The sequence below is a fragment of the Schistocerca nitens genome, chromosome 9 (genome assembly GCF_023898315.1).
Source record: "Schistocerca nitens isolate TAMUIC-IGC-003100 chromosome 9, iqSchNite1.1, whole genome shotgun sequence".
Lineage (NCBI taxonomy): Eukaryota > Metazoa > Arthropoda > Insecta > Orthoptera > Acrididae > Schistocerca > Schistocerca nitens.
The window spans coordinates 217,710,752-217,733,292 of NC_064622.1; the positions used below are offsets into that span (position 1 = coordinate 217,710,752).

At 39.2% G+C, this 22,541-nt stretch overlaps 1 protein-coding gene across 1 annotated transcript in view; it reads left to right on the forward strand.

Moving 5' to 3' along the window:
* Positions 1-18,143, forward strand: part of LOC126203851 (small G protein signaling modulator 1-like) — a 353,457-nt gene extending 335,314 nt beyond the window's left edge. The window contains exon 26 of the mRNA XM_049938226.1: positions 17,772-18,143. Coding sequence (XP_049794183.1) covers positions 17,772-17,860 — 89 coding nt within the window. The 3' untranslated portion in view covers positions 17,861-18,143. The remainder of the gene's footprint in view (positions 1-17,771) is intronic.
* The last annotated feature ends 4,398 nt before the right edge of the window (positions 18,144-22,541 follow it).

Genomic DNA, 22,541 nt, shown 5'->3' on the forward strand with positions numbered 1-22,541 from the left:
GAAGGTTTAATAATGAATCGGAAAATAGGAATGCTGGTAAGCTACTACAAACAGCATAGTGAACACATTATTGTGGCCAAGATTGATACGAAGCCCACACCTACTACAGTAGTACAAGTTTATATGCCAACTACCTCTGCAGATGACGAAGAAATTGAAGAAATGTATGATGAAATAAAAGAAATTATTCAGATAGTGAAGGGTGACGAAAATTTAATAGTCATGGGTGGCTGGAATTCGGTAGTAGGAAAAGGGAGAGAAGGAAACGTAGTAGGTGAATATGGATTGGGGCTAAGAAATGAAAGAGGAAGCCGCTTGGTAGAATTTTGCACAGAGCACAACTTAATCATAGCTAACACTTGGTTCAAGAATCATAAAAGAAGGCTGTATACATGGAAGAAGCGTGGAGATACTGACAGGTTTCAGATAGATTATATAATGGTAAGACAGAGATTTAGGAACCAGGTTTTAAATTGTAAGACATTTCCAGGGGCAGATGTGGACTCTGACCACAATCTACTGGATATGACCTGTAGATTAAAACTGAAGAAACTGCAAAAAGGTGGGAATTTAAGGAGATGGGACCTGGATAAGCTGAAAGAACCAGAGGTTGTACAGAGTTTCAGGGAGAGCATAAGGGAACAATTGACAGGAATGGGGGAAAGAAATACAGTAGAAGAAGAATGGGTAGCTTTGAGGGATGAAGTAGTGAAGGCAGCAGAGGATCAAGTAGGTAAAAAGACGAGGGCTAGTAGAGATCCTTGGGTAACAGAAGAAATATTGAATTTAATTGATGAAAGGAGAAAATATAAAAATGCAGTAAATGAAGCAGGCAAAAAGGAATACAAACATCTCAAAAATGAGATCGACAGGAAGTGCAAAATGGCTAAGCAGGGATGGCTAGAGGATAAATGTAAGGATGTAGAGGCTTATCTCACTACGGGTAAGATAGATACTGCCTACAGGAAAATTAAAGAGACCTTTGGAGACAAGAGAACCACTTGTATGAACATCAAGAGCTCAGATGGAAACCCAGTTCTAAGCAAAGAAGGGAAAGCAGAAAGGTGGAAGGAGTATATAGAGGGTCTATACAAGGGCGATGTACTTGAGGACAATATTACGGAAATGGAAGAGGATGTAGATGAAGATGAAATTGGAGATATGATACTGTGTGAAGAGTTTGACAGAGTACTAAAAGACCTGTGTCGAAACAAGGCCCCCGGAGTAGACAACATTCCATTGGAACTACTGACGGCCTTGGGAGAGCCAGTCCTGAGAAAACTCTATGATCTGGTGAGCAAGATGTATGAAACAGGCGAAATATCCTCAGACTTCAAGAAGAATATAATAATTCCAATCCCAAAGAAAGCAGGTGTTGACAGATGTGAAAATTACCGAACTATCAGTTTAATAAGTCACAGCTGCAAAATACTAACGCGAATTCTTTACAGACGAATGGAAAAACTGGTAGAAGCTGACCTCGGAGAAGATCAGTTTGGATTCCGTAAAAAATGTTGGAACACGTGAGGCAATACTGACCCTACGACTTATCTTAGAAGCTAGATTAAGGAAGGGCAAATCTAATTTTCTAGCATTTGTAGACTTAGAGAAAGCTTTTGACAATGTTGACTGGAATACTCTCTTTCAAATTCTGAAGGTGGCAGGGGTAAAATACTGGGAGCGAAAGGCTATTTACAACTTGTACAGAAACCAGATGGCAGCTATAGGAGTCCAGGAGGATGAAAGAGAAGCAGTGGTTGGAAAGGGAGTGAGACAGGGGTGTAGCCTATCCCCGATGTTATTCAATCTATATATTGAGCAAGCAGTAAAGGAAACAAAAGAAAATTTGGACTAGGAATTAAAATCCATGGAGAAAAAATAAAAACTCTGAGGTTTGCTGATGATATTGTCGTTCTGTCAGAGACAGCAAAGGACCTGGAGGAGCAGTTGAACGGAATGGACAGTGTCTTGAAAGGAGGATATAAGATGAACATCAACAAAAGCAAAAAGAGGATAATGGAATGTAGTTGAATTAAGTCGAGTGATGCTGAGGGAATTAGATTAGGAAATGAGACACTTTAAGTAGTAAAGGAGTTTTGCTATTTGGGGAGCAAAATAACTGATGATGGTCGAAGTAGAGAGGATATAAAATGTAGTCTGGCAATGGCAAGGAAAGCGTTTCTGAAGAAGAGAAATTTGTTGACATCGAGTATAGATTTAAGTGTCAGGAAGTCATTTCTGAAAGTATTTGTATGGAGTGTAGCCATGTACGGAAGTGAAGCATGGACGATAAATAGTTTGGAGAAGAAGAGAATAGAAGCTTCGGAAATGTGGTGCTACAGAAGAATGCTGAAGATCAGATGGGTAGATCACATAACTAATGAGGAAGTAGTGAACAGGATTGGGGAGAAGAGAAGTTTGTGGCACAACTTGACCAGAAGAAGGGATCGGTTGGTAGGACATGTTCTGAGGCATCAAGGGATCACCAATTTAGTATCGGAGGGTAGTGTGGAGGGTAAAAATCGTAGAGGGAGACCAAGAGATAAATACACTAAGCAGATTCAGAAGGATGTAGGTTGCAGTAAGTACTGGGAGATGAAGCAGTTTGCACAGGATAGAGTAGCATGGAGAGCTGCATCAAACCAGTCTCAGGGCTGAAGACCACAACAACAACAACAACCAAAGTTTATTTGCCTAGCCTGTGATATTGGCAGCATTGTTGCAGCAAGCACTCTGGTGGACACAGGCAATGTTACACATGATATGTTGATATATTTCACTTGCTCACGTCAACAAGACCACTGCCAACAATCATTTTTTTAATATTGAGCACATGGGTGTACATTTATATGAGATTTCATGTATTAGTTGACAAATGCTGTGTCACTGCAATATGATCCCTGAGGGAATAAATTCCCAAACCACAGTATGCTGCTAGAATGCGTGTCTGTCTGACATAAAGAAATTTAAGTAGCTAGTTGCAGAAATCATCAGGATTTATCATCGCATACCCTTTATTAGTGCTGTTTTTATTACAGGTCATCCAAAACTTTTAGGCAGTTTAGCAAGGGTACTAAACTGAGTATTCTGAGTATAAATGCTTGGAAATAAAGATTTGGTTTATATCAAAATAAATAATTTCAGTCATATAAAAACAGCTGAAGTTTGTAGGAAATGTCAAAGTGATGACAAAAATGCAGTACAGTAGTGAATGGAACTGAATACTGAGTTCAAAAACTTTTGACTCCTTAGCTTGTAGATGGGATTTATAACTTGAGTAAAATTGCTGATCCACCAGTACTCTTCAAATTGTATTCTTCTAAGTGTAATAGTTAATGGGTACTTGTTTAATGAATTTTTTCCCATGTGATACAACAGTGTCATTAATTTGTAACATAAACATAGTTATTTGTCAGGAAACTTGGTCAGCCCTTTGTGTCTAGTATTGACTAATTGCTACTATGTTTCTAATTAACAGACACCAGTTTCTCCAAGTTAGGGTGATTCCTAGTGCAGAACTCTTCTCAGTGCATTTGTTCAGCTTTCAGGCAACTACATCCTGCTAGAAACCTTACATTAAGTGGATTTCTGTAGATTCATATAATGGGTAATGCTCCATATATGACAAGTTGTCACAATATGTAAACAGATGTAATCTTCACCACAGACACATCACAGATGATTATGTGTTGTTTATTGAGATAACACCACCAGTGTCAGTGCAGATTGCGGAACCAGTCAAGTGGCAGTTGGCTTCGAGCACAATCAAGTGAGACCTTAGACAACCTGAGGGGAGAGGAGTGAAGTAGGGGAACAAGCCCTAACTCCCTCTCACAAGGCTGGCAGTCTACATCTGTGTTCTGTGCTCCTGCAAAAGTAGAACTGGTACGGAATCACTGATCCCTTCGGGTTTTGTTTGGGTCGTACTCAAATCCCATCTTGGACCGGGATTAGCCTCTTCGCTCATTTCAAAATATGAAAATAAAACAAGCAACACACAACACAAAGCAAAGCAGAGTACACACAGCATTCACTAATGAATACAGAGCAATTGTCTGCGGAAGTTGGCGCTCATTAACAGGGTAGTTCAGGCTCAACCTTTAAGGGCATATAAGCAAACATAAATCAACACTCCCCCCTCCCCCCACAGACACACACACGTCTATAACTGCTTCCATAAAGTGTCTGCATTATAGTAGGCCTTTGTTTAAAATAAAACAACAGTGTACAAATAGATGCATCACACACATTTGGCTAGTAGCTGCCTCCAGAAGCTGCAGCTACCTATACAGCTGATAGAAATGCATAATCAAAACCCTTCTACATCTACATCTATACTTTGCAAACCATCATGAGGCACATGGCAGATCATATGGTAGTCAGGTTTATGGCTCAACAGGTCCTTCCATTCTGAAAATACTTGACCCTGTTCACCATTGTGGGTGCACCTGGCTATTGGTGCCTTTTGCACTAGTCCGTAGACAGTCTCCTTGCAGAAGCGGGGATTCCCCCTCTACAAACATGACGGAGCCAACTCCTGGTTTCTTATGCAATTGCCATTTGCTGATTCCCTCACCATGCCATGCATCCCAGTCCATTTTTCAAATGAGGAAAGTCTCCCTTCTGACAACCATAAACAGGTGGGATTGCTGGTTGAAATGCGTCTTCACTTCCCTCTGTTGAGATCTCCATCTCCACTCAGTGGAATGTGCCCCATGTATTTCCTCCCACACCCCCCCATTGGATGGTGCCTAGACTACGGGTTAGGACCGGCCTATTCCAGGGTCCTAAGGTCTGTATCACCCCTATGGTCTTCCGGCGTCTTGTACGTTCCATCCTTGCAGATTTCCAGGGTGCCAAGATCTTCTACACATATGGTTCTAAGATGATAGATAAGACAGGATACGCGGTCATGTCTCCTACTGGCTTAGAACACCATTTATGGCCGAGACCATACAGTCTGTTCACAACAGAGCTGCTAGCCATTCATAGGGCCCTTCTTTTTGTTACTCAGGCCTCCCTCCACAGTGTTTTAGTATGTACCGACTCAGTGAGCAGCCTGCAGGCTATCAACTGCTGCTACTTTCATGGAGCCTTTGGTCTCTGCTGTCCATGACCTTCTTTCTGCCATTGGCCACCTGCTCAGTTGTCTTTCTCTGAGTCCCAAATCATGTGGGCATCACAGGGAATGAACTGGCTGATTATATGGCTGGAGAAGCAGATAATTACCCCCCCCCCCCCAATTCCCTTTCATGATTTCAGCTGTGGATAATGACTCTACATCACATCTCTCTTTGCCAAAAGTGGAATGACATCTGGTGCACTAATGCTCTCAGTAATAATCTTCACACAGTCAAGGAGTCTACTGTCGTTTGGCACTCTTCCTTCCACTCCTCTCGGAAGGAGTCCACTGTCTTATGCTGTCTATGCATGGTCATACCATGCTCACTCATTGTTTCCTCTTGCGTAGTGAACCACCCCTGCAATACGATAGTGGAGTCAGACTGAGGGTGTCCCATATATTGGTGGAATGTCCCCTTCTTTTGGCCCTTTGTACTAAGTATAATCGATTCCTTAATTTCAATATCACCAAGCGATTAATGGATGGTTGAACTGGTCCTCAGTTTCCTCCATGAAAGTGGTTTTTAGTTTCAGATGCAGGGTGTTTGTGGTTGGGGCCTCTCTTCATGTTTTCTTGTTCTGGAATGCGTGACCACTCTCCCTTGCAAAAACCGCTATTTTATCACACTGTTTCCCCAGTTTTTAGATTTGGGCTACCCTTTTATACATTCTCCTGTGTGTGTTTTAACTTCGTTTTATAGCCTGACTCCTCTGACTGGATCCGTCCACTTTTAGGGGGCCCTCTCTCTTCCGCATGTAACTTAGGAATCGTGGGACTGATGACATTGCCATTTAGTCCCATAACCTCCCCCCCCCCCCCCCCCCATCCTCCCATCTGCATTAACTTTCATTTTTTAAATTTGTATTTAGAGTAAGTTACCATTCATCACACCAAATAGCAATACTAAGTCATCTTGTATCCTCCTACAGTAACTTGACTAAGATACTTTCCCATACATTATAGCATCGTCAGCAAACAGCTGAGATTGCTGCTCACCCTATCTGTTAGATCGTTCATTTATATAGAGAACAAGAGCAATCCTATCCACACTTCCTTGGGGCGCTCCTGATGACACACTTGTTTCCAATAAACTCTTGCTATCCAGGACAACGTCTAGGTTCCATTACTTATGAAGTCAAAGAGCCTGTTACATATCTGGGAACCTATTCTGTATGCTTGTAGAATCTGCCTGTTACCCTACATCTTTGGTTCATAGTATATTATGTGAGAAAAGAGCAAGCCAAGTTTTGTATGAGTGATGCTTTCCAAATCCATGCTGATTTATTGATCCAAGTTTTTCTGTCTCAAGAGAATTTATTATATTCAAACTTAAAACATACTCAAGAATTCTGTTAGAAACCAATGTGAAGGATATTGGTCTGGAATTATGGGGTCCATTCTTTTAGTCTTCTTATATTCAGAAGTCACCTGGACTTTTCCAGTCACTTCAGAAATTGCACTGGACGAGAAATTCACTAAAATGCAAGCTGTGTAGGGTGCCAAAGCCAAAAAATACTGTGTGTAAAACCAAACTGGGATTCAGTCCAGATCCAGTGACTTATGTGTTTTCAACTCTTTCTGTTTCCTTATAGGAGTGTGTGTGATGGTCAAACAATTATATGCCTCTACAGTCCTCGTGCCTGAATGATTTATTGAAATGTGAAATTAAGGATTCAGTTTTCCTTTTGCTGTCCTCTATTCCCACTAAGCTTTGAACCCACTTAATGATCTTATGAAGGACTAGAATTCTCATGGTTCTTGACAAGATATTCTGCCAAAGTACAATGGTGGAAGATGTATGCTTCTTCACTCTATCTTTTTATAGTCACATGAAATGATGCAGATTATAGTAGCGTGAATTGGTGCAAACACTGTTGTTCATGAATTTTATGACACCACCTTTCCTTCCCCTTCCTGGCCAAGTACAGGTAGTGAAAATTTTCCACTACTAAGATTTGAACCACCTAAATTTCAGTTTCAGTTTCTTAATACCAAAAGAATCGACTCGCCATGTGATAGTACATCCTGACATTACATGAGAAACAGTTTATAAAGGTTACAGTGCTTCATATACTCAACAAATTTTAGAACTACAAATTGAGTAGATGCTTCGTAAGTCCAGCATTTAGCATGATAAAGAATCTTCTAAGTCCACAAACAACACAGTTTTGAAGTTTTAAAGTGTAGACTAATGCAGTGAAGTGTCCTTTACCACCACTAGCTAGCTAAGGGCGCAACTTGTGTGTGACGGAGCAGACAGTGGGTGGAACATCTACTCTCAAATCACTAGTGGCTGCTTTCCCTGTGATCAAAAGTGTGGTCCATCCAACAAACAAAAGCAGTTATGATTTTCCCATTTGGATCTCTGCTACGGCTTGATATTTTTGTAGTATTCCAGGATCTTTCCCTGAGTGAAGCACAGTGAAAACTATCATCCTAATCTGTGAAACAAAGGTGCAGGAAATTGTTAAAGACATGGCATGGTTGGATGTAGAAGAACTCATAAAGACTTCCTTTCGTTCTGCCTGGAGTAACACCCTAACACTATTCCTAAACCACACATCCCTGTGAATTTCTATTCTGCACAACATAACAAAATTTATATGGAGTGCTTAAAATGAAGTGTACCCAATCTAAACATGTTTCACAATATTTAGAGAAATCATTAATTTTAGAATAACTTTATCAAATTGAAAGACAGTTCTAAACAGATGCGGGGAATGCATGTTTTGTATATGAAATACAAATTACTGTTGAATTACAGTATTGTAACACCATTTTTTTTTGACAGCTCAAAAATGAGAGCACAGCTGTGTGTGACGTCGTCATTAATCTTGCAGTGTGGATGATGGACAGAACCATCATCAGCTGTGTTTCTAAACAATGGATGCAACTGGAAGAAAATCTTACTCCCTTCCCCTCAATATTAAACAGGAGCGACAAGGTGGATAGGGATATGCAGGGCAGAATGAAAGAGACTATGTGTTTGCCTGATTTTAAATATTTTTACTGCTTCAGTTTGGTTTCCTCATTATTTTGGCCTGTGCCCTTTCTTCATACTCTATGGAAAACTACTACATTTCCCTTTCTTTTCATTTTCAGTTCTTGCTTGCATTCTATAGAAATAATTAATTTTTGTGGTTTCCATTGTGTTTTGCATTTAATCTTCAGGAAAATTCAGAATGAAAATTCATTCCATAGAGTATTTGCTATTACTAGCTGAAATTTTTTTAAGAACTCAACTAGTATTTCTCCACTCTCATTCCTACTACTGAGCACACATTCTCTGATAACTTTGTGTTGCATCCCTTCCCCTACTACAGTGTTTCAATCACCAATGATTATTAGATTTTCATCTCATCTCCATATACATACTGAATTACCTCACTAGTGTCATATTCTCTCCCTCCCTCCCTCCCTCCTCTGACCCCTCTTTCTCTCATTTTCTCCATCACTCTCCCACTTCACCACCATCCTCATCTCCTTTCCTCCCCTTGGCTCCATTTCATTTTGTGCAGCCACTAGTTACTCTCACATTGTTCCACTACCCTTTCCTCACCCCATGCGTCCTTCCCTACCCACTCCCCACTCTGCACCTTCATCTGCCCTGGCAACTGCCCTCGGTAATCATTATCAGCAGTCAAGCTTGCTGCGATTGGGAGCATCTGGGTGTCTGAATGGTTTGTGTGCGTGTGCGTGTGTGTGTGTGTGTGTGTGTGTTTTTTTTTTTGTGTGTTTTTGCTGAAGAAAGAGCTAGAGCTCAGAAGTTTTGTAAATACTGTATTCACTTGAGTGTTTCTGTGTATCACACACCAGTCAGCTATGGGCGAGTGGTTGCATTTCCTTTATTTTATGTAATTATATTTCCCTGTAAGGTTTGATCTTGTTGTAGGTTTTTGAGTAACCATTCCCATCCTCTAGCACCTATAAATATCATTCTTTCCTGTTTCCCATAATTTCCTTTCTTTGAAAAATTAATCATATAAAATCTGATTCCTAAGTGTCACTTTTCATCAATTTAACAATGGAAAATTCAGGATGGAATGTAACAATATTAGAGAAGGAAAGTTGCTCCTCACCATATAGCGTAGATGCTGTCGCGATTGGCACAACTAAAAGATTCACACAATTATAGCTTTCAGCCATTAAGGCCTTTTTCAACAATAGTCTCTCTCTCTCTCTCTCTCTCTCTCTCTCTCTCTCTCTCTCTCTCTCTCTCTCACACACACACACACACACGCACGCACGCAAACGCAACTTGCACACATGTCTGCAGTCTCAGGCAACTGAAATTTATTTATTTATCTATTGTATGGTTAGTATCACATCACAAAAAACATTTTTCCTTTAACAATACATGTACATATATTAACACATAGAAAAAATTGTAATTATAAATTAATTAAATTTACAATATTAACAAAGCATAGAAAGCCACAGGCATATATCCAATTGCTGAATATATTCAATAGATATCTTAGTTGCTATCAGGAACTCTTGTGGGTCATCAGGAAAGGAACATTTTGGGCATGAATGTATGTTATGCTGAACAGTTTGTTGTTCTGCACCACAGTCATAGCTGGGCTATATTTTCAGTCCAAATTTGAATATTGATTCAGCACATCTTCCACTATTTATCCTTACTCTGTTGAGCATAGATAAGATTTTGGGGTGCTCTTCAAAACCTGGTGACCTGGACGAGATGCAGGGCATTTTAAGCTGTTGTGGAGTAGTGTTATGACATATTTTTGTTTATTTGTCTGTTGTTGTTACTTCATTGTCTACCAAAAACTTTGCCCCTTTTAGAGGTGGTAGACAGGAGCAAAGTCTGTTTTTATTAAGTGCAGGAATGTCCTTGTGTATAGGGAGATAAAGGTCAGCAGCCATTTTTGTAAAGTCACACTTGAGTGCAGATTCTTGCCATGAAAATTGGGAAGCAATATGGCTGAGAATAGGAAACTGGTATTTTGAGTGTTCTTGTGATGGTACACATAGTCTAGTTGAACAGCAAATCAACAAGCCTCTCGTACGGGCTGTTGATCTAGAGTGCAGTGCAGTATTCTGCTACAGGGTACACTGGTCAAAGGGCAGAAGTTCTTAGTGTTGGAACTGATGAACCCCATGCCATACCTGTCAAGAGTGGCTCCTAGATAACATGGACTTCTGTTATGCCTCAGCTGTTTTCCTTCAAAATATACCTTTATTTCCTTACAGATGATCTTGTTGTTAAAGTGACAGCTGGTGGCTTCTGTTTTGGCAGCTCTCAGCTGTAACCTCTAATGATGGAAGTATTTGTCAAAAATTTGTAGGTCTTTGCTTAAGACACCCTCAATGATGTCAAGGTCTTTCTGACTAGGAACAAGAGGCCAGTCGCCAGCATATCAAATTTTCTTGATGTTGTCTTTAGGCTAATCTGCTATATACATAAAAAACAGAAGAGGCACTAGCCCTGATTCTTGTGGAAGGACATTACTAAGCTTCTTTTGGAACTCGCCATATACAAATTTTTTGAGGAAGACTGTGAAGGGTTACTTCAAATAACTATTTATTCCTATCTTGCAAACAAACACTTAGAAGAATGAACATAATAAAGCAAACATGAGCTATTACACTGACTCTGGCAAAGATAATGCTTTTACAGTCCAAATAGACCAACATTCAACTGTGGTACATCGTCTGGTTGATGTCACCACATCAGCCCCACTTTCTTTTTTAAAGCCAAGCACTCCTGGTATGTGTGTAAATTTGCACTTTACTTGATGGCCAGTCCTTGTGCAAGCAGTGGGTGTATGCCTAGATTGCTCATGTCCACTGGCTGAAGTGTCAGGTTTGGTGTCTGTTGTTGCCTGTTCTATGGAACTGTCAATCAGCTTGTCAGTTTCCTTCTTAGGAAGTGATGTCTCAAGCTGAGTAAGAAGGGTACCCTCCTTTGTGTATGTTAGTTTGAGTCTGTCAATTGAAACTGTTCTGTCTCCTGTGTTTATTGATTTTGAAGGTGTGACTTGCCCTTTTTATCACTATGTAAGGACTAGCAAATGGAGAAAAAACTGGAGGATGAATTGCATCATCCTGAAGCCACACATGGGACATCATTACTAAGTCCTTGTGCATCAGTACCTGCCATTTACCACGTGTGATGTAGTTTGTTGGTTGTATGTACTTCAGTCGATCAATGAGCCATTGTGCAAGTTGCATACAAAACAGTGGTTCCATTTGTTGTGTGAAGTCTCTCAAGATTCATTCCCTTGGAACTCACAGTTGTTCACAGTAAACTGGTTGTGCTGGAGAACATTGAATATTCTCCTCTTTTACTGTGTTTTATCCCAATTATAAAAAGGGGAGTGCTTCCATCCACTCAGACAAACTACACATTAGCGACATCTTGAGTGTGCAATGAAAATGTTCCACCAAGCCATTACTGGTGGGATGGTAGCTTGTCGTGCACAGGTGGTTGCAGACACATAACAGCATGAGCTCATTGAATAGTTGTCTCTCAAATTGCTTTCTGTTATCTGTGGTGGTATCATATGGGAGGCCAAACCTGGAGAAGCATGTGTGTACCAGTTCTTTCACCACTGACTCTGCCCATATATCGGCGAGTATTGTGACTTATAAAATCATCAGCCATCATTAATAAATGCCTTTGTCCTTTTGAGCTCTGCAACAGACCGACAGTGTCCATGTTGAGATGTGAAAACCTGCCAGCAGATGCCAGAAATTGAGCAATCTGTGCGAATACATACCTTCCAATTTTGTTTTGTTGGCATGTTAAACATGCGCGTGCCCATGCCTGACAATCTCTTTGAACCCACGACCACACCATTTTGGCAGTGACCATCTTAGCTGTAGCTCTCTGATCTGGGTGTGTAAGATTGTGCAGTGCTTCAAAAACTTGCTAGTGATATGATTCTGGAATACAGGGCCATTGTTCACCTCTTGCCTTGTCTCACCAAATTTCTTGTGAGACCTTTGGAAATGATACTCATATGAGTTGTCATCCCGTGCGTCCATCCTGGAGAAGGTTGCTTAGAAAAGGATCAACATGCTGCTCTGCTGGTAACTTGTCTGAATGAACAGATCATAGATTGGCCCAATTGAGGTCCTGGAATACTGCTTTGGCCTGGGAAGTCCACAGGACCTTTTGATTGCCTGCAGTATTCTTTCCGGTGAGCAACATTGTGAGTGGCTCTTGGGCTACCTCTAGTACAGTCATGTGGCATCTATGTAATTTAGCATGCCCAAAACTCTGTAAAGGTCTGTGTTTGTACTGTGGAGAGGCATTTGCTGCACTGCTTTAACCCATTCAACTAATGGTGCCAACCCTGCTGCTGAAACTTGGTATCCCAGGAAATGAACTTCACTCTTTCTCCTGACACACTACATTTCATTAATAATGATGCCATAATCTTGGAGCCAGCAGAAAAGCTGCTGCAGATAGTCTGTATGCTCATCTACTGAAGCAAAGAATATTGAAATGCCATCCCTGTAACAAAATGAAAAAGGCAGCTCTCATAGCACTTCATCCGTGAACCTCTGCCAAGTCTGTGCAGCATTCCTGAGACTAAGCGGCATTAAATGGTATTCAAAAAGTCCAGTGGGTGTGGTCACTACTGTTTTTTTTTTAATATCCACTGGAGCCAATGGAATTTGAGAATACACTTTCACACTATCTGTCAAACTGAATATTGTTGTGTGACTAATGATATTGTGGAAGTGAGTCATGTTAGTAGTGGGGTACCGAACCAGAACTGATCATGTGTTGAGTGCTCTGTAATCACCACATATCCTCCAAGATTTATCTTTCTTTGGAACCATCTGAATTGATGATGCCCATGCACTATTATATCTAGTTACAATATCTGTTCTTAGCTGCTGGCTGAACTCGGCCTGCGTTATGATCAGCTTCTCAGAAGGCAGGCATTGTGGACAACAGGAGAGAGGCTGTCCTTGGGTCTATGGATGTAATGCTGTGTGCTGTGCTTACATTTACAAGTGGCACTTATGGGTTCCATAAGTGCTTGGGAGTTGCACAGTTCTTTTTATGTGGTGCACCTATGTGCCTAACATCATTGTGGATATGAAATCGCAGTACGAGGTGCATTCAAGTTCTAAGGCCTCCGATTTTTTTTCTAATAAACTACTCACCCGAAATTGATGAAACTGGTGTTACTTCTCAACGTAATCGCCCTGCAGACGTACACATTTTTCACAATGCTGACGCCATGATTCCATGGCAGCGGCGAAGGCTTCTTTAGGAGTCTGTTTTGACCACTGGAAAATCTCTGAGGCAATAGCAGCATGACTGGTGAATGTGCGGCCACGGACAGTGTCTTTCATTGTTGGAAAAAGCCAAAAGTCACTAGGAGCCAGGTCAGGTGAGTAGGGAGCATGAGGAATCACTTCAAAGTTGTTATCACGAAGAAACTGTTGCATAACGTTAGCTCGATGTGCGGGTGCATTGTCTTGGTGAAACAGCACACGCGCAGCCCTTCCCGGACGGTTTTGTTGCAGTGCAGAAAGGAATTTGTTCTTCAAAACATTTTCGTAGGATGCACCTGTTACCGTAGTGCCCTTTGGAACGCAATGGGTAAGGATTACGCCCTCGCTGTCCCAGAACATGGACACCATCATTTTTTCAGCACTGGCGGTTACCCAAAATTTTTTTGGTCGTGGTGAATCTGTGTGCTTCCATTGAGCTGACTGGCACTTTGTTTCTGGATTGAAAAATGGCATCCACGTCTCATTCATTGTCACAACCGACGGAAAGAAAGTCCCATTCATGCTTTCGTTGCGCGTCAACATTGCTTGGCAACATGCCACACGGACAGCCATGTTGTCGTCCGTCAGCATTCGTGGCACCCACCTGGATGACACTTTTCGCATTTTCAGGTCATCATGCAGGCTTGTGTGCACAGAACCCACAGAAATGCCAGCTCTGGAGGCGATCTGTTCAACAGTCATTCAACGATCCCCCAAAACAATTCTCTCCACTTTCTCGATCATGTCGTCAGACCGGCTTGTGCGAGCCCGAGGTTGTTTCGGTTTGTTGTCACACGATGTTCTGCCTTCATTAAACTGTCGCACCCACGAACGCACTTTCGACACATCCATAACTCCATCACCACATGTCTACTTAAACTGTCGATGAATTTCAGTTGGTTTCACACCACGCAAATTCAGAAAACGAATGACTGCATGCTGTTCAAGTAAGGAAAACGTCGCCATTTTAAGTATTTAAAACAGTTCTCATTCTTGCCGCTGGTGGTAAAATTCAATCTGCCATACAGTGCTGCCATCTCTGGGACGTATTGATATTGAACGCGGCCTCATTTTAAAACAATGCGCATGTTTCTATCTCTTTCCAGTACGGAGAAAAAAAATCGGAGGCCTTAGAACTTGAATGCACCTCGTATTGAATCCTGATGTGGATGGTGTGGAAGAGGTACCAGACATCTTCTTGTGCCAAGCCACAGTCTCCTCGCACTGTATGAATCTCAACTCAGAAGGCATTGCAGAGAATACTTCTTCTATAAAAAGTGGCTCCAATCGACAGTTTACTAAATCCAGCATGTTTCAGTAAATATGCAGAAAATCTGAACCTATGATAGGACCAGGGACATTTGTGACTATGAACCTCCATGAAGGGTGAAAATTTTATTTCAGTTGAATTCCAATTGTCTCTCACTGTATGTGAAGATTCTCGAATTGTTGACTGCCATCAGTACATGTTGTGTTGTTGCTCTCATTGTGTCTATAGCTTTTCTTGAATATACACTGATTTCTGACAGTGTCTACCAGAAATTTATCACCCAGAGCATAATTGTGCACAGTCAGTCATTGAAACTATTGCTTGAGGGCAATGTTGCATTTGTACTTACATTATTTTATAATGTTCTGGGCACCTGTGTGCTTGCTGATGAGTATTTGTGCCCTTTAACATCCATCTTTGCAGTTTAAGTAACTGCAGGGTTCAGTGCACTGGTGAGTAAGGTTCCCAAAATGTTTGTGATACCTGCACCATTGTCCCGTCGACAGTTGTGGTTCAGTATTCTTCCACTTCTTCCAGCTGTGATTATGTATCTGTTGCTGGTGGATAGCTACTTGCGCATTGAGCTTGGCCACTTGTGCTGCCAACTTCTCCACAATGTATCCTGTCAGCACGTAAATATGAATCCTTTCTGTTTGTTATGGATTTCATACTATTCTTGTCTGTTTCCATATCTGCCCCAGCCCTTCTTTTTGTCTAGCATTAATTTTTACATCTGTAGAGGCTTTTGTGCAATGTCTTCTGTCTTAGCTAAGTACTGTAACAGTGTATTTGTCTGTGCTGCTATGACAGTATGGATGTTTGCTGGAAGTTTTTGTAACCGTAGCACTCTCAATATTGTGAAGGGTGTGAGTGAGTGTAATGGGCTCTTGTCCCTCATATTCCGAACTTAAGTTTGTGACCACTATGATGAATTTATCAGCACTTGTGGACACTTTGTGTTGCTGAAAAATACACTCAGCCTGTGTGAACCAAAGCTAAGGTCACATGATCCAGAATGATGGAAACTTAACGTTTGTGCTTTGGATGTTTCCATTCCCCCACCAAATGTTATTCTCTATAGTCTTTGTTGGTGGCAAGTTAACTGTTGAGGTTCCTGGATCTGGTGAAAATCTCTGTTCCATCTTAACTTTCAATGTTGATATTTGGGTCAGCAAATCCATTTCTTCCAGCGATATATGTTTCTCAGTTTCTTTCTTTTTAGGTCACCACTTTGGGAACTCTCTGTATACACTGATCAGCTAGAACATTATGACCACCTACCTAATACGTGGTATGTCTGCCTTTTGCATGGCTAACAGTGGCAGCATGTCGTGGCATGGAAGCAGTAAGGCCTTCGTAAGTTGCTGGAGGGAGTTGGCATTGCATCTGCACACACAAATCACCTAATCCCATAAATTACAGGGAAGGGGGCAATGAGCTCTGGCAGCACATTCAATCACATCCTAGATGTGTTTGATTGGGTTCAGATCTGGTGAGCTGGTGTCCCAGCACATCAATTGGAACTCGCCACCCCGTTGCACAAACCGTTCCATTGCACTCTTGGCCTTGTGACATGGTGCATTATGTTATTGAAAAATGCCACTGCTGTTTGGAAACGTGATCATTATGAAGGAGCGTACATGGTCTCCAACCAGTGTACAATACTCAGTTGCTATCACGGTGCCTTGCTTGATCTCCACTCGACTTGTGGGTGCCCATGTGAATGTTTCCCAGAGCATAATGGAGCTGTCATCTGCTTGTCTACATCCCACAGTACAGTTGTCAGGGAACTGTTTCCCCATGAAATGATGGTTTCACACCCTCCCATCGGCATAATGAAGAAGGTGCAATGCTCTACCACTGCACCAAAGTCCAGTGATTATGGTCACATACTCATTTCAGTTGTAGTTGCCAATGACGTGCTAACGTTAGCACATGTACGGGTGGTTGTAGCACATGCACAGGTGGTTGGCTGTGGAGGCCCATTGTTAGAAGTGTTTGGTGCATGTGTGTTGGGACACACTTGTACTCTGCTAAAATGTTGGCTCCCATGCCCGTAACTCAAAAATGGCTACTCCATTTTGTCAAATTATAAAAGTTGTAGAGCATGAAATATCATGTTACAAAAGCATCTAGTTTTTCAGTCTTAGACACCATTAGGCGTGATTGTGGAAAAGATGATGCTTTTGTACTCCAGAGAGAATTCTATTCACTTGTTGTGGTTCATCATGTGATTGATGTTGCCATACTTCATTAGAAGTCCCATCTTATTGTTCATTAGAACTTGCAACCTTCTAGTGCTTAACACAGCAGTGAGAAAGTTGATACGGTTTGTAAATGTTGGAATATTACCCCTTGCCTCCACACAGTATCATAAACTACTGTTAGTCTTATAAACATAGTTGAGGTCTTCTGTTTGTTTTGAACTCCTGCTTCAATAAAGCTTGTCCATGAGAGGACCTAATTGGTGCAGCTGTGATTTGGGCATGATTTGGGCAGAATACTACCTATTCGGTAGGGAGCTTTTGCAAAATTTTGTGGCTGGTCCTGTTAAACATTATACCTTCCAAAAGTTTATATACTGCTCAAATTAAGCAAAGGGTCAGTAACTTTGCTCTTTGTCATTTGGTTTATCTAGTTTTAAGACGAGTATGATTTTTGCTTTTTTCAAATTGTGGGGTACGTTTCCAGTTTAGAGAACATCAGTAAAGAACATGATAGCCTATTTTAAAAATTTATGTGTGTACTAGTTTTGCTTCAGGTATTCTACTCATTTAGGTGAATAGCTTTTACTTGTGGCTAGAAAGATACTTCTCTTATTTATCAAATATTAATAGCCAATGCTGATTTTCAATTTGTGTTTTAATAATATGCTTCTGCATTCTCATCCAACTTCTATTGTGAAGTCTGTTTGTTGTGTACGATAGTATATATGCTATTATGATTGAAGGTTTTTTGTAACGTGGTATTCACAGAAGATATCTTAGAATAGCAATATTCAGTTGAAACATTTCTCTCAGAGATTACATCACATAATCTTGCAGAAAGCAACCTCCACCTCCATATTATTGTTCCTCAGTGTAATATTTTCATCACCTCAGTATGCTTTTCTGCTTTCAGAAATGGCTGAACATCATAATGTGAAACTCATACTAAATCTTGCAAGAGATTTAGTGCTGCAGCTGCAAACACTCATCGAAAATAAATAATATTTTTATGCTTACAAAAGTTATTGTAATTAATAGGATATACTTTAAGCACTAAAGTACAAAAAATTATGCCCTCAGTGTTGGTGAATGAATTGTTAGAATTGAAACTAAATAACTGTTTTGTTTTTTATCAGGGCATTCACAAGTCTGATCTGTCATTGCCAAATCATATTTAAGCCATGATTGTAGTTTAAAGAATGTATCATGTGCGAATTATCTGTCAACATGAATGCCGTGCTGATAATACAGCACTCTTCAGTAATGAAGTTTTGGATTGATGTAACGTTTTTTTCTGCTCCTTTCATTGAAATTACCATTATGAAACTGTCTTCAAGAAATAGGACAATGTTTTTAAAGACTGAAAATTATTTTCATGTCTTAATTTCATTTTCATCGATGGTTTTTTCATAATTTAGATGACTCGAGTTGCTGGAAGTTACAAAAAATTGCAAATAAATATAATGTTCGTAATCATATATGTATTATGTAAAAATGAAAAAAGGTTAGTCTCTGTATTGATCTTTGCTATTTTGGCTGCAAACATTCTTTTTCTTATTATGAATGTATGAGCTACTGTAGTGTGCTAGCATATAATGGAGTAACCTCATATACACAAAGCACAGTATTAGTAAGTAAAATATTTCATGGACTGTCAGTGCATTAAGAAAAGGTGCTCGTGTAAGGAATAAGGATTGGTATTTTGCCTTTCTGTTCAATGTCTGCTTTTTAACTTAAGACAAATCTTTGCAGCGAAGAATGGTGGATATTTTGTAACATTTCTGTTGATCAGCCTGTTATAAGCAATTCAATAATTTGAGCAGTTTAATGGGCAAATATGATAATGATTTCTAAATTGATTTTTAATATTACATCATCTTGCTGAGATTAATATTTTATTGGAGAAATTGAGGTAAAACACAAAAGGGACATTTTGAGAGAGATAATTTCACAGAAAGATATGTTAGTATGCAGTTGTTCATCTATTTATGTGTAAAGAATCTTTTTCAGCATATTGTTGTTATAAAAATATATTAAATGTTAAAATTTAAAAAGTATATATGAATATTTTGTTGTAATTACACTAGTGGTGGAATTCTTGGGGGAGTTTGTTTTTAATTACAAGAATTGACTGAAAAAAATATGAAAAACTGAAAAAAATGACAAGCAGGCCTCATTATCTTGTAGCATGCTTTAGATGTTATGTCTTCCTGATAATAACTGAAATATAGAAAGTTATTGAATGTTCGATGTTTTAACTTTGAAGGTGATAGATCCATTAGCAAATGGCATTTTTGTAAGTACTGCTGTGATCGAGTAATTGATAATGTGCAAACATTATATGTGAGTAATTTTATTCGTTGAAAGCCTTCATATTGATAAGTTATGGCATTCTTTGCCTTCTTTAGATGATGGTTTCATGTCATCTCATTAAAGCATTATTATTATGAATACTACAATATACTGATGTGTGAAATTTATACAATTACCTTTTTCTTTCCTTTTTTCATATATATTTATATATATAATAGAGGGAAACATTCCACGTGGGAAAAATATATCTAAAAACACAGATGATGTGACTTACCGAACGAAAGTGCTGGCAGGTCGATAGACACACAAACAAACACAAACATACACACAAAATTCAAGCTTTCGCAACAAACTGTTGCCTCATGAGGAAAGAGGGAAGGAGAGGGAAAGACGAAATGATGTGGGTTTTAAGGGAGAGGGTAAGGAGTCATTCCAATCCCAGGAGTGGAAAGACTTACCTTAGGGGGAAAAAAGGACAGGTATACACTTGCGCACACACACACACATATCCATCCGCACATACATGGAGAGATGTGTGTGTGTGTGTGTGTGTGTGTGTGTGTGTGTGTGTGTGTGTGTGTATACCTGTCCTTTTTTCCTTTTTTCCCCCTAAGGTAAGTCTTTCCGCTCCTGGGATTGGAATGACTCCTTACCCTCTCCCTTAAAACCCACATCCTTTCGTCTTTCCCTCTGCTTCCCTCTTTCCTGATGAGGCAACAGTTTGTTGCGAAAGCTTGAATTTTGTGTGTATGTTTGTGTTTGTTTGTGTGTCTATCGACCTGCCAGCACTTTCGTTCGGTAAGTCACATCATCTGTGTTTTTAGATATATATTTATATATACCTAGATTGTCGTCGGAATTGATGGTAAATGTATATTTTCAGAATGCATTATGTTCCACATTACAGAAATTATTATAGACTGAAACTTCATCATACTTAAAACCTTGTAACTTATATTATTCACCAATTACTACAGGCAAATTAACAAAGCAGCATTAAAGGTAAGATACTTGTAATGTACCTACAGGCTTCCATGTAAGCTACAGAAAGTAAATCCATGTATTTGGGTATCATTCCCATTTCATAATTATTTGCAGCTTCAACTTTTTTTACTGTTATTTCAACAACAGTGTAGAGATATTTTGGCATATTATTATTTGTTGTATTTTAAATCACATACTCACAAATCCTGATTAGTGTATATGGTGGGAAAAAATGTGTTGAGCAAGCTGTTTGAAAACGCTCTCTCTCTCTCTCTCTCTCTCTCTCTCTCTCTCTCTCTCTCTGTGTGTGTGTGTGTGTGTGTGTGTGTGTGTGTGTGTGCGAGAGAGAGAGAGAGAGAGAGAGAGAGAGAGAGAGATTCTGAATAATGTAGGGCTGCGAAGAAGTGCATATTTTAAAAATACTTCACAAATAAGTTATAAATGTCTAATGTAAATGAAAGAAAGGTGGTTTGCTATACGAAGTGAGCATAGATAAACGTTTCTGAAGTAAAGTGATCTAAAGAATGACACGCAAAACTTAACTGAAACAAATCTGGAGGTAGACTGAGCATTAGATGGACAGGTTAACGTGTAAGTAATTTCTACACTTAGTATGTACTTGCCAGTTGTCTTCTGTTTTGTGGCATTAAGAGAGAGAAAAGCTTGTTCATTATGGATAAAGTGAACAGTTTGGAATACATGTTTGTTATTAGATTAAATCAGGAAATAGAGAGAGCAGGATATAATTAAACATCACAGGTAGCCAATATCTTGTATGCTTTGACTCTGTATATTTAAAAAAAGTGGAAGTGAGTGGGCAAGTTATATTGATTGCCTAATGGCACGTGCAAGGGCCTTCATTTATCACTTGTCAGCATCTGTATCCCAAAGCAAAGCAGCTGAAACTTCCTTGCACACTCTGTTATTTAATCTAACCTCTAGAAGATAAAGGTAAAATAGATGTGTAATGGACAGTGAACAAGTCCAAGATTATCTAAAACATGGGACATGTGGAATACAGCTCTTTACTGCCATATAATTTATCAGGAATCATTGCTATTAAAATACAACATTTAGATAGTAATCTCATCAAAAAATAATATTGTGTTATTAAACTTTTTTTCTGTTTTTATCTCTGTTTAATTTTTTGCTTCCTGTAAAATAGTACTGAATCATTGGTATAATAATAGTGTGTCAGGAAAGTATGTTGAAAATGTTAAGACATATAAACATTATTTAAGTAGTGTGCATACAGTGCAAACTAGGACACAGTATTCTTTTGTTCAGTACCTAAATTTTGTGTGCCTGGTCTTAAAATGAAAAGTACCTAGTTACATTTAATGGAAGTGCAAGTCTACAATATTAGCAAAAGGATAGAGTGCTACTAACCATTAAGTTGACCCACTTAGTTGCAGACAGATACAGTGAAAATACTGTTACACATTATAGCTTTTGGCCAAAGCTGCCTTCAGGAAAGAAAACATGTCTTTATTTCTACTTAGAAATGGAAAAAATACATGTAATGTCTTTCCTTAGAACATTAAAGGAGATTAGAAGTGTAAGAAATAGGATTTTATAGTGTAAAAATCCTTTTCAATCTAATCTTTGCTTTTAATTGTACATTGATATTTGACATTACCATGATTTATGTTTTAACTGCTCATAATTGATTTACATGGGAAAGATGTAATCACACTAACTGCATAAATTGCTGATACCTATGTGTATTTCATATTTACATTAATTGTTGTTTTTTTTTAATAGTGATTGTGTTACTATAGACGCATTTATTGTTCATTATAAAACAAAGGCAAATTCCATGATTCAAAAAGCCACAAATGATTTTTCAAGTAGAAATGCTGTTTGGTTGTGAAATTATCTAATGTACTATAAATTGCTTTTGCTGCTTAACATACAATGTTATTTGACAAATTTTCCCTGCGATGACAGCTCTCCTTTGCTTTTTGTTTTTACAATGGTGTTTAACTGTTTGCTATAATTTTTGATACCAATTTGTCTGAATAATTTAATCGGCATTTTTTATATGTTTTTACTTTTATCATAACGAAACAGTTCTTCACCTAAAATTGGTGCACAGCACTTTTTGGCACTCAGTTGTGTGTCTAACTGTCCAAATGCAGACTGCCGTCAGATGATACAAGATTGTGTTCATGTTTCAGAGATCATAATTACATCTTGTGCATACATTTTATAAATTAAAGAAACAAATCAAAAATGAACAGATATTTTTAAGAGTACCCACTCTGTAAGAAGTATAAAATTAATATTTATACATGAAATTGATTTTCAAACCATTTTTTCCTTGGATTAGGTGATTTATTGATTTACACTGTAAATAAATGAGCAAGTGTTGGTAATTAGATGG